This window comes from Ptychodera flava, chromosome 14 (assembly GCF_041260155.1).
Source record: "Ptychodera flava strain L36383 chromosome 14, AS_Pfla_20210202, whole genome shotgun sequence".
NCBI lineage: Eukaryota > Metazoa > Hemichordata > Enteropneusta > Ptychoderidae > Ptychodera > Ptychodera flava.
In genome coordinates this window covers 21,987,974-22,001,453 of record NC_091941.1, presented here as the reverse complement: position 1 = coordinate 22,001,453, position 13,480 = coordinate 21,987,974, and the positions used below count along the sequence as shown (strand labels likewise).

The window sequence follows — 13,480 nt, the reverse complement described above, 5'->3', positions numbered from 1 at the left end:
GAACCAGGTCTATAATATATTTTTGTCACTTTTCATTCACGCCAATATTTTTTGCACAAGCAGTAAGGCGGCACTTTTTAATATTTTTTTTTCAATATTTTCCACAAATTCTCATCGCATGATCTTACTGGTCGATCCCATCGTATCCTCATGCATACCTGTTATTAGTTGTTGGGGATGTGTGACGTTTCGCACCCAACCCGGCCACCCAGCTGGTTAAATTCGACACTGCCCATCCGAAGTAAAATCACACACGGAAACCACTTTTGTATGCCACTGATAGGGTGTCACATTTTCACGAAGAGAGCCATGAATAGTACAACGCAGATTAAGAACAATTCGGCATCAATTTCAGGGGAAATGAAAAGAACCACGCAAACTCGATGCATTTTCTTTATTTCTTCAATGATAAGTTCCACTTTTTCAATTAGTGATATGTTACCCATTAATGGGATAATAGCTGTAACCTTTAAAAGATTTTTCGTTACACTTTTTTCTACTATAAAACAAGCAATTATTCGTTCCACACCAACACTGATGGAGTTTTCACGTGTACTTCCTCAACACTTGTACTGTGTTTCAGGTTTGATTTCTGAGTCGTTTTTCGTCCTCACTAGCATGCCCTAACAGTTATGTAATTACTTAAAACTAAATATGAGTTACTGAGTACCGTGTTGCTAAAATATGAGTACTTATCTAGGTATTGAAATTCACGCTTTGCGGTAAAAAGCCGCCGACATTGCACTACATCTCTTACTATAGACTCTCCACAGTCGCTGTGCCTTGTTTTGTGCGCGCCGTGATGGGCCTGCATTCGAAGGCTGTGCAGTTGTGAGCACGCGCTGCCAGAAGGGCGCGTGCGTGTTCCAACAGGGAAGAACGCCAGACTACTCTTACCAGTGCGGACGCACATAGGCGATTTTTCCGTTGTTGCTAGGCGTGTCTATTCCAGATTCTGTCGTCGCTAAGGCGAGACGACGGGCGCCACCGAGTCGAAGCTGACTGACAGGGCGACACATCAGGTAAGCTGAGCTCTCCAAATTTCATTAAATTTTTACCGTTAAATTAGATAAATATGTTTTAAGTGCGTTGGTTCTAGTAGATTGATGGTCCGACAGTTGTTTTGATGGCTTTTCCCCAAATATTTGACATTTTTTTTCGGAAATACGGCAAAAACTTTCAATGTCAATTGTGGGTGGGTTGTGACATATCTGGCAGAAACTTGCGAAATTAATACCGTCGTTTGAGAAGTTAACATTTCCGTCTCATGGGTTTAATTTGTAAAGTTTTGGTAAATTTATTATCCTTACTCATCATTTAATGTGCTGGAGCAAAATCGGACTTGGGGAAGATCGGATGGCATTCTGAGAGCGATTTATTTTCAGCTATGTACAAACCGGAAGTGAGCCAAGGAGGCCGTACAACATGCCCGGTAATCGGTTGCAACTAAAATAATATTGCAGGGTTTAACGGAACTGTTATTTTGCAGAACATCTCTTTGGGATGAGCGAAAAATCTTCCTCCGTATCTGACAGTTTCATTAGTTTCCATCACAACATTCTGTGTAGAGAAATAATATTTCTTCCCTTTTCATCAAAAAAATATATACACAGATCTGATGACAAGCTCTCTGTTTGATATGCTAAAAGCTGCATTCTAAAATATAAAAAGCACTGTTTATGTGTAGGATAAAAATACTTGTGTCAATAATATGTACATGCATAAAACTCGTAAGGCAGCGTTCACAAAAAACGGTTAAGGGGGCTGGAGGAATTCAGGGGGGATTCGAAATTTTTTGGTGAGGGGGCCTTGAAAATTTTGCTCCACCTGTAGGGGAACTTGAAAATTTTTTGGTTCCCTTTTATGTTTTACATTTTCCAATTCAAAGTTTTTGTAGGTAATTCAATGAAAAATGAATACAATTTTTATGTCATCGAATTGTTGTAATGTTAGTAATAATTTAACAAAATCTAGAACCATTTTTGTTACATTTCATGACTTTTATTTTGAACAAATCTAAACATGTGTGATTTGTCGTAAAAAGCCAAATGAGCCTAGTTACACAGGGCAGAAGCTACAAATGTTGATGATTTCTGCAATATTTCTATGTAATATATCAACTACAGTTTCTTGCTGTCTCCCTACAGCATGCTCAAACACACAATATTCAGTTTGTCGACAAAACCTGTATATACAAATATGTATTTGGTGACAATTTAATTAGAGTTCAGACTGACAGTCAGTGATACAAATGCATGGTACACATACACAGGCTGTGATAGCAAGCTGAATATTGGACAGTTCAAGATGCTGTAGGGAGTAGAACAAGAAATATTGTCAAAATTATCAAAGTATCACTATCAGATTCTGCCCTGCTACTGTAGTGTCACTGTTACTGCATACCTGAGCAGTGCAGAGATAGCTCTGACTCTGATGTACACGGTAGTTGAAGAAGAGTTTGGGTCAAATGACGATCATGACAGTGAAACATACAGGCCAGGGAGCAACATATGGAAGACCAGGAGACTTGAAAAGTTATCGTGAATTTTTGAATTGTGGCATATGAGAATAAATCAAATATTAAAGAAAAAGATGGGGTCACCATGCTTGATTTTCTATATTTTCATATTCTTGTCATAAAATAATACAAAAGTAAAACTTTGAACAGTGAGGACTAAATGAAAAAAATATGTGACTAAATGGCATTATTTATTTTTTAAACCAAATTTGCCATTATTACACCCAAAATTTCAGAGATTAAAACATTTATTTGATGGAACTTTTTAGCCATCCAGTATTGTATATTTCTAGTAGCATCTAATTCATATATGTGTTGGACTTTTGAAACAAATTTTTGGTAAGTCACTGTGCTCAGTTTTTGACAACATGGCAATGAGCCAGAATTCACAATTTGCCTACTCTCTGATGATCGTCATTTTTTTGTGCTCTTTGGCAGCAACAATTGACCTGGACAGAGTTGGATGAACTCAAGATGGCTTAGACCGATAAATCCAAAAAGTTCACTGATGCCTTTAAGATGAATCAATTTAAGAACTTGTCTCAGGAATATGACTTTACAAAGTGCTAATAACAGGTAGTGTTGAACACCTGTGAGCGGAACGCCGCAATACGTGATTTTTTCTGCATACACATCCTTTACAAATATGTGGGATTGTGATAGTTTGGGGGACTTGAAAAATTTTGATCATATAGAAGGGGGCATTTGAAAATTATTTATGGTATTGAGGGGGGATCTGAAAAAAATAAGATATAATCGCGATTCCTTCAGCCCCAGAGTAAATGACTAGGTGTTGGAACAGCTTATGATGTGAGAGCTCTATGTGATCAATGCATGTACATTAAGAAGGCCCAAGGTGTATTTTTTTAAATTGGATACATACCTTAAAATGTTATTTATAATTCCCATTTAATGTATTGTCATTACATTTGTTTTCTACTTGCAGATCACGGAACATCTATACAGTGAAAGAACTGACACAGAAAGTGCAAGAAGAATGTTTTGATTTTTTAATTTAATTTTGCAATAAAATGTTGACCTTAACAATATTCCTGACTGTCCGGCAATTTTATTTAGTTGTGGCAATATGGAAGCTTGGAATAAGTGTTGTATGTGTTTCAAAAATTGTCTGGGTGTAGTACACTTCGATAAATTACAAAATGCATGGCACAGAAATATTTTATTCTATCTGAAATGAATACCAAGATGACTAAACCAAAGTCTCAGCAGTCTTGCAATCATTTTTGAAGGCAATATATGTCTGGATGTGCGCCTAGACATAAGAGCAAATAATACCTGAAATATACAGTAAAGCCCCATTAGCTGTAAGCTTATCTTTTCTACACATGCACTTTGCAATGCTCACCAAAATATATTATCTGATTTTCAAAGATAGCTTTTGCATTCCCTGTCATTACTCGAATCCATATTTGGAAGCCAAAAATTATTGTATTGTTAAAAATCTAAGTTGTACATTCTTCACCAAATTTGGAAACTTTTTTATCACATTTTGGGAAGAACTTTGGCTTTAGTCACTTTTGATTGGAAATCATATTTAAAAATCATCCTAAAATACAGCTAATGTGCCTTAAAACAAAACACCTTTTTCCTAAAAAAAAGGATGTAGGTTGTGTTACAATGATCAGACGTAGGCTTACTTTGTTAACAGAAAAGAAAAAATCATTTATAACAAGTTACAAAATGGATACGAAGCATGATTTCTGAACAAAAAGGCAATGATGATGAAAAATGAAATTCTAAAAAAACGACAGAGATGGCAAAGGTAATCGGTAGAGGGCGGCTTTATTTACTCGCTAGGTCATGGTCGATGGTGTTTTGGGCACATTTTAAGTTAACATTTCCGTCTCACGGCTTTAATACAAAAACCGAATACGTAGTCTCAAAACTTAGTATCTGCGCTATCGATCACTGGCCAAATCTAACTTGGGGACGACAAGGTGACGGAGTAAAACGCTAAAATTTAGGGCGGTGTGAGTAATTTTGAGGGTAGGAACGCACGCGACGACTTTGTTTTTCACCATATTTTTTTCAGAAAATGGACAATTTTGTGTCAAACGTCTGTTCCACCCCATAGGTTACCTTGATATCTTCCATAGTATTTAGTTTTTACGGCACACGGAACACGGGTAGACAGACCCTAGGCGAAAAATCTCCATGGTTTCAATTGCAGAATGCGGCGATATAAATTTGAATTTTTTCGTTCCATACCCCCCACGTAGAGAAGTTCGATTTGGGGCGTTCCGACTATGTGCGTCGCCACTGGGTTCTTTCGCATCAGACGGATAACTTATTTGACAGCCTAGGGACGCCCTTTTCTTCCACGCAATCTACACTGCTATCCGCATCAACGCCTTCCTCAAGATGGTGAGTTCTGAAGCGATAATTTACAAACCGTCTCTGTGCTACTGGGCATTATTGGAGGCCCAGGCTACAAGGGTAAAGAAAAGCTGCCGATTACAACCTTTGTGCTGTTCGCTCTCATACGGAAGTTCACAATTCGAGGTCGCAAGCGCACATATCTATGTATTTCTTAAGAGGCGGGAAGCAGACGACAGCAAACTTTCATGTACATTGAGCGCGAAGCGTGCATGGCATCGTCGTCTGCATGAGAGAGAGCGCGCGGTGTTATTTGCATAAAAAAGAAAATCATTCGTCACAAAATATACAAGCGAACGTCGATGATATCGGTCGCTAAAATTTCCGAGCTTCTAAGCTGCACAGCGTACTTAGACTATCACTTCAGTGTTGAAAAACGAAAAACCTGAATAGGTACTGTGCCCTATACTGCATGGACAAACGGATGCGATACGCAAAAGTTCAGTAAGTATACAAGTAAGTACCTAATTCGATCAACAGTTAATTGCCACCCATACACCCAGAGATCAATAATTCTCCTTACTTTTACTACAATCGAACGTCGGGTGCTGTCATACAAAATCCCACTATTCTAAAATTTCTAAAATCAGTGATTATGTAAATTTGATAAGAGATGATTTGGAGAACAAAGCGCCAAATAAAAACTTATTAGGTTTGGATTCTTCCCTGAATTTACCCTGTTACCGTATACGTATATGATTTAGCCGAAGAACTTATGAAGTTATAACAGTCGTAGAGAAAGTGAAAAACACAATCTAGGGACATAAGAAGCAATAAAGAGGCACTTGGTTCGACCACCTTTTTTATCATAAAAGCGGTCGCATAGAGAAGAAAATGAAACTGTCTGTGAAAATCAACTTGCATTTTCTTTGCCTGTTTTTAGCATTTGGACAAGCGGTACTGTTTTGTTTTTGTTCAAAATTGAACTTTTGGTTTTAGTAACCATTCTGTCAACAGATACACATATGAATAGGTATCTACGTCAACACTTTCAGAGTGTACACGAAACCGCTGATGTATTCCTGAGCGGTGTGGTCCCATGTAAAACGGTCCATATGCTGTTTCCTGACCAAGTCCACCCTCTTCTCTGAAATGAACGTTTTGTATGTGTCGCCTTCGACAAGACCGACGTATCTAGCGTTCACCGTTATGACAATGTAGCCCCCTGTTTGGAGTAAAGAGAAATTAGATGAATCTGTAGGGGACGACATGGAAATGAAAGGATGCTGAAGGCGTCAACCTTCATTTGGCAACTGGAGGAGGAGGAGGAGGAGGAGGGAATGTCACTTCATGTATGAAGCTTCTGTGAAACTTCGATTTTCCAGTCCTATAATAAAACAACAGCCGGCGAATTTAAGCATCAAATTCATAGCCTGATTTTGTTACGGGAAAAGGGTCGAAAATAACCAGCATTTGTGACTTAATATTGCTTGTGGAAATGGCCCCAGGTAATATCATCAATATACTACGAAAATAATAAAGTGGGGTTCATTTGAACTTATGTTCATCATGGACATGCTCCCCGAGATGGAGACCCCTCTTTCAAAACGATGCATTTTGTTTGGCAATTACATTTTAAAGCTCTACTCGATACTCATAAGCTGTGATGCCCACAGAATATCGTGGAATAATTCAGAACGAATCGACCGAGGTTGAATTTTGTAAAAAAAGAATAAAATACATGAATTCGGTTCGGCTACATTGGAAAAAACACCCTGAGATCTGAGATGTTTTTCAAATATACCATACCTGGTTTTACAATTCTCGTCCACTCTTTGAGAACAGAATCATTCAAATGTCCCTCGCTGACAAAACATCCACTGCTGACGATTGCATCATATGAATCTTCGGAGCGATGAAATTACCGAAAGTAAAAAAATATAACGTTAATGTGAGACCAAGGTTATTTTCCTGCTACGTTTTGATCGAAAGAACAGTTGACAGAGGGAAAGAGAAATCACGATCAAAGATTTTTCAGATGTTCGTATACACAAAAACGGTCATCCAACGCTCTGAACAGAGTCGGAGACTTAACAGTGAAGCCGTGCACACAAGTTCAACGTTCGATGTTTCGTCATCTAATTTCCGAGCTTACCGTTGTACAGATGTGCTGATCGCACTATCTTGTCAGGTGATTGTGCTCATTAATATGTAGTCAAAATTCTGACTGAAACATTATTAGCCCATACCTGACCCTATTTTCGTTCGCAGCGCCCAGCGCGGCCAGCCGTAGAAAGGGGTCACGGAACCAGACTACGCAGAGGAAATGATTGGCAGGTAAAAGCAGGTCGCAGTTCAGCTAGTCATGGCCAAAGGGTGCTTGCAGCAAGCCCCTGTGGTCATGGCCAGCTAGCCTGGAAACACATAAACTGTGCCCTCGCTCGTAACGTTCGTGGATTACGACAAAAAAGGAAATTTACGAAAAATAATGAAGGCACGATCGGAGATATACGAACGTTTTTTGTTAATTTTGAGCGATAATAATTTTTGTTTAAGATTATAAACTCCGGGGAAATACTCTGTCATATCTCGTCTTTCAGAAACCGTCAGTCTGTGCAAAAACTATACTACCCCTGTCGTCGGCCGAAGATCGACAGCCAATTTCTTGGTCATGCAACTGTCAGGTGATAGCTTTGAACTTTGACCAGAGCTCAACATGCGCGAAAAGGTTTCAAGATCCCCCGGGTCGTATACGTTGATACAGGTGCACTATACGATAGTTTCGAGACACCCAAACACTCACATACTGTCAACTTTCCGAAAAAATAGGAAAGACGGAAACCGCAGAGAAGAGATCAAAGACAGTCGAACTACTGTTCGGACCGTGATCGAACGAAGTTTCGCTAGGTTTTTGTCAGTGCATAGAGGTAAAAGCGAGATTCCATTGCATAAGTTTAAGATTAGACGGAAGTCTTAGTTGGTCGATCATAGATTTGTCGTTTGACAGCAGCCGATTGAATTTTTCAGTGAATTTGCCAATTTCAATGGGTTTCCTTCAAAATATTTTACAAGAAGCTGTCTCAGCAAATGTTATGAATGCTGATAGTTTTCTTTGATGGTCCAGGGACAATGCTGTGCTCAGTCACACAACGGAAGTTCATCCCGGCAGAACACAAAATGACGATCGTCCGCAGCGTTTTGAAAATATAACTGCTTGTCTCTCGACAGAAAACATTAGCAGGATCACCAATTGCAGCTTCGTACTTACGCATTTAATTTGCAGTTATAACGGAAACAAAATTTGTGAAAAATCGCCGTGAAGAACAGGTATTTTTTGAGTGCCAAATGTTCTGTTCAATGATTGGCTGGACACGGCATAATCATGACTGCAGCTATATCGAGGCACGATCTATGAATGACATGCGTAGTTTCAAGGCCACAGAGCTTTCCGACTGACTAGTATCAAAAAACAGAATATAGAATTTTTAGCATCTAAAAGCTGTGCAAGTACTGATAATATTAATGACCACTTAATATATATAATGATCAACCACTGACTTCTTCACAAAGAAAGTTATTTTTTATGTTATAATATACTTATAAGTGTTATGTTGCGTAATAAAATTCATCAATTAGGAAAAAATGTAAACGTTGCAAGCATTCATGACACGATGTACTGTGATGGAATGGATCTTTGGAAAATGCGTATCAAAATGTGAGTGTTCAGTGCAAATGAAAAGCATACTTTGATGTAAAAAAAGTAAAAAAGGAATTTATCATTTGCTTTTGTCTATCTAATGTCCCCAAATTTTCGATCATAAATAAATTTATCATTTTTATCCCTTTAAAACCATTCAATGACATTGAGTACTAGAAATGCTTGTTGAAAATGGGACCGGGGGTGTCAGTATTACATAATTTGTGCTTACTAATAACCCATTTCGTAAATTTACTAACAATTGGGAAAATACAGGAGAGCACAGATGTATAGTACTAGTAGTAACTAACGCAACATGGTTAGGCTACGGCGAAGCAGTTTGATGACATCGAAGCTTTGGAGAACTTGGATATTCGCGCTGCAAAGAATTTCAGAGACAAGTTATTGATGGCTATGTTGCTGGAAAAGATGTCTTCGTACATCGGCTCTAGTGCGGGCTAAAACAACTGACGTCGAAGTGAGATAGCGGAACGCGCGATCGAACCGGCGCGATCTTGCGTAGTGTTTTGTCTGACTGAAGCTGAGAGAACGTTCAAACAAAATCAGCGAGGGAAATTTCGAAATTTGTCTGAAGTAAACGCATAAATTTCGTCGATACAGCGAGTGTTTAACAGATGCTGTTCTCAAACTCAAAACATGACGACAGACTCTATGACCTCACTTGCACTTATGAACTCTACGCAAATTCCTTTTTCGGCCACTGCCCTTTTCTCGACGTCATACCTTAATGTCAAGAATCATTCATAGCGAGGCAAACCATTCAGCCGATACTGTGTTACTGCAGCGACGAAAATGGCACAAAGGACAATCGACAGTCTACCATTTCTACAAAGAGATGACCCTCTTTTCAACCAAGAGTGAGTCCCCTTTACTGAAAGCAAGTCCTATTCAAGCAGAGACATGCACATTCATGCAAGCATACAGTACACACACAAATACATTTTTTTAAATGTCATCATGTCTAATCTTGGCTTCGCAGAAAAGCCGTAGGTAGATCAGCAGCGATTTTGTTTAATGAATCGTCGTCATCGATATCTTCGTCATCGTCACAATCATTCTATCATGATCATCGTATCAATAATAATAATAATAACAAAGTTAATTTCAGTATTATAAAGTGTATAAATTTGCAGAAACCGGAGATTTTTGACGCAGACCATCATAGAGACCATTTTTAAAGCGACGATCTATCTTTCTATCTATTTATTTATTTATCTATCTATCTATTTATCTATCTATCTCAGGTTTGAATGCTATCATTTCACCATATTTTGACTGTCACTTAGACAAACGTACGGCGATCGACAGGTGCGTAGCAGTTCCTTTCTGTGGAGGAAAATTACAAAAGCACCGTTGTTACCTTCGCTAGCGCCTTCCAGAGGATGGGGTCCAAGCGCTGCACAGATCAGATTCTTGTAAACCGCCTTCTTCCGTGCGATTTCGAGGCTCTTTTCCGACAAATCCACCCCGTCAATGTTATGGTAGCCAAGTTTCTGAAGCTGCAAATATGTTGATAGAACAGGGGATAATAACACAGAATCTGTTAACGTATTTAAATAGGGCCGGGGGAGGGCGTTGGTTCATGCACATTTCTTCAAAACAAAAGAGCTGAGGCGAGCTAGCGTCCTAACTAATCAGTTTTGTGCAGTCACCTGCGCTATACTGGGTTACAATACTGCCTATTAATGCTATGCCGATGTCGAAAATTTTATTGATGTCAGTGTCGGCATTGCTTAACTATGCTTTCTGATATCATCGGCAATAGTTGATTTGGATGTCTTTGTGAGCCTCGGCTGCGTTTCAATAGCTACTGCTTCACCTCTACGACCTTTAAGAAAACTGTTTCCTGTCAGACAATTGTATAAAGTTGCGACTTGACCCTTTGTCCTCTCTTAATGTCGTATTCTGAATAAAAAGTATTGACTACCTACGATCTCGCACCTCTCTATCAAATGCGTCTTTGGGAAAGACATTTGGACACTTAAATTTTAGAATAAATTCTGGCCTATCACTTGTGTGGGTTCATTTTGAACCTATAGCAAATAAAGTTTTCAGCGTCTTAATTTTCGTAGAAAACTTAAGTTTTCCCCATAGAGTTAACAGGGATGGCGGCAATTTCAATTTCCAAAGTACCAAAATTTGCACTCTGACCCCTGATTTTAATTCTTGCTTTTGAAAGAAAACAGTCGAAAGTTTCCTTGAGAAAAGTTTGTGCAAAAGTTGCAGACCATACCTAAAGCGTAATTCTTGACTATCTAATCACACTGATGCAACCTAAATGGCCCGCCAGCAGAGCCCGACAGGTTGATTCTGTGACGATCGCCCGAGCTACGGCAGTCCCGAGCTACAACCTTTTACTATAAAAGACTGGCGTCGTGTTGACAAACTGATATAACGCTCTGATAATTTTTATAGTGTAGCGCATAATATCAGGCAAACGGTGGCTTATCACACGTGGGGACTGCCTGTTGCAACATTTTGTGAGTAACCAGACAACATCTCTTGCTCGTCGTACTTAATACGGGTTTCTTTTTGCGTCATTGTATTTGCGGTACATTTGCTGTGTGAGTGTGTATGTCTATAAAGACCAGTTTACTCTATCATATGTCACTATGCTCCTCCAACTTTATAAGAGTACAATATTGGGGATAGTCTTCCTACCTCTTCTCCAACCAACCCAGTTCCACATCCACAGTCCAAAATCCGTGCGCCTTTATCCGTGACAGATTCTGAGAGAGACCTAGCGGCATGCTTTGGCGTGAAGTAGATATCCTGTAGATCCTGCAAAAAAGTCATTGATAGGCGAAATGCATTGTTTGAAATCTGGACATCACTTTAAAGATCATCGTGAAGGTCAAAGGTTTGCCGCTATCATTCTAGAATCAAGAACTGTAATTCACGTTAGATGGTTCGTGTAAGCCATGGGGGAAAACTTTCTTGACACGAAAAACGACTGTATAAAGACATAATATAGCGTGTCTCACAATGAAAGTACACATTTGATTTCAGAAATTACGTTAATGATACATCGCCCTCAGACATTACAATGTTGTACTACTAGTAGTACCCATGCAGTGCGGACAGACTAGGGGCCTATTTACGGTATTCAATGGTATTCATTACTAATGAAGTCGGAAAGACGCTGTTATTATTGCTGTTGTAATTGTTGTTGAAATGGGTCACTTAGGGTCACGAAGGCTTCAAGAGACTGCGGCCATGACCTACAAAATGACCTTGTTTCAAACGATAACTGGGCCGCCCCTTACCCGACGGTCGCCGCAGGGCTGCACATTCTCTGGTACGTTAATTTGCATCAACATGGTCAAACTCCCGAAAATCTGAAATTTACATCCATTTATCGTTGCGAAAAAGTTCCGACAAAAACGAGAGATTAACGCATTATTCAGAAAGAATACGATGTCAATTAGAAAGGTGTGGCCTAGATGTTTCTAGATATTCTTGCACAGTGGTACAGTACAGACACGCCATTTCACGGCCGGTCTCGTGGAAGGATCCTCAAACTTCCAATTTCAGAGCTGATGAGTACTTGAACGTCATCTTTCGCGACGCTACTTTTCAACCAAAAAGCCTTGCACAAGTCATATCTATTTCAAAGTCTTACGAAGTGAATGACCTGAGTACACACAGGCCCGGAATGCGATTGGTTTCTACTTTACCGGCCCTTTGAATGGGACTTTGCACCTCGCCCACAATCCATTGGGATGGTCGTGTGTAATGTGCTATGTCTAAAGCGCCTGCGGCCATGCGTACGAACCTGTAGGGTTAAAAGCAAACTGAAAACAATGCAACGAAGAATCATTCTGTACTTCTAAGCCAGAAAAAATGTGCGTTTTCGCATGCTCAGAGAGAGAGAGAGAGAGAGAGAGAGAGAGAGAGAGAGAGCACCATAGGCGTGCTGTGAGCTGGGTAGTTCAGTAGTGTAGAGTTTATGTTGTGAGTTTTATTGTACGTTCCGACGTTCTCATACGCAGACCATCCTCAGGATAGTCGGAAAGTAGCATAAACTCACAGCATAAAAACTATAGCAGTTACTTGTCGATAGGTGCTTTTGGATGCTGTATATAACAGCTTATAAAAGCCCCTCCCCTTTAATATGCTGTTACAGGGACCATCGCCGTGTAGCTATCTACAAGCGGAGCCACTTGTGATTACATACACGTCGAACGCCCCACTGACGTGGATTTTTTCTACGTCCGAAGGGCGTTTGCGGTGTATCTGAACACAACTTGCGCAAACAAGCGACTGTGTGTGTTAAGTCACGATGATACAGAGGCAACGGCGACCCGGCGCAATCTCAGGCAGCTGACAATCCCGAGCGCGAGCGTTAAAATGATCTACCTTGTCGTATGTATCACTCCATCTGTCATACAGGTCTTTAACATCATTGGTCTTCATTCCAGGTGAGAACGCCTGGTCGAGTTTGTCGTACTGCCTATTTGATAGGGTGTCCTCCATGTCGCCTTGTTGATCGTCGCTGCGATCTCTGCAGAAGTATCCGCTGACCTCCCTCCGAGCTCAGACATTAGGGAGAACCATTTGATTTCTGGGGGGGGTATGGAGGATTTTGAGAAAAAAAAATTGTCACCAGGTGAGAGAGAAGAAAAAAAAATTGATCCTGTCATGGCCTGAGAAAAAAAATTGTCATAACAGACAGAAGAGAAAAAAAAATTGTCACAATGCACCAGAAATAAGCAAAATTTGGAACCTTATTCTCATGTATTCTTTGCCGGCGCGCCGCCATAGGCGGCGCAAATGTTTTACCACAAGCAATTCTTATGTTTCTTTTCCCAGCACTTATGATATAAGCATGCACTACATAGGTCTACTTTACACCTCAGTACACTCAATGTTTTCCTTCCATTTCTGACCCAAGAAATCATATTTCA

The 13,480-nt window shown here is 39.8% G+C and overlaps 1 protein-coding gene across 2 annotated transcripts; it reads right to left on the bottom strand.

Moving 5' to 3' along the window:
• Positions 1–379: 379 nt before the first annotated feature.
• LOC139149746 (methyltransferase-like protein 27) lies at positions 380–13,122 on the bottom strand. Of its 2 annotated transcripts, XR_011556136.1 has the most exons (6): positions 12,933–13,074; positions 11,235–11,354; positions 9,934–10,072; positions 6,665–6,760; positions 4,797–6,080; positions 380–756 (listed from the first exon to the last, which is right to left on the bottom strand). XR_011556136.1 is itself a non-coding variant. In XM_070721695.1 (5 exons), exons 1-5 carry the CDS (start codon positions 13,047–13,049, stop codon positions 5,893–5,895), a joined length of 660 nt encoding a protein of 219 aa, XP_070577796.1. In that variant the 5' UTR covers positions 13,050–13,122; the 3' UTR covers positions 380–5,892. The 2 variants fall into 2 exon arrangements, 1 of the variants encoding a protein (XP_070577796.1); XM_070721695.1 differs by having other exon boundaries at positions 380–6,080; positions 12,933–13,122.
• Between the last annotated feature and the right edge of the window lie 358 nt (positions 13,123–13,480).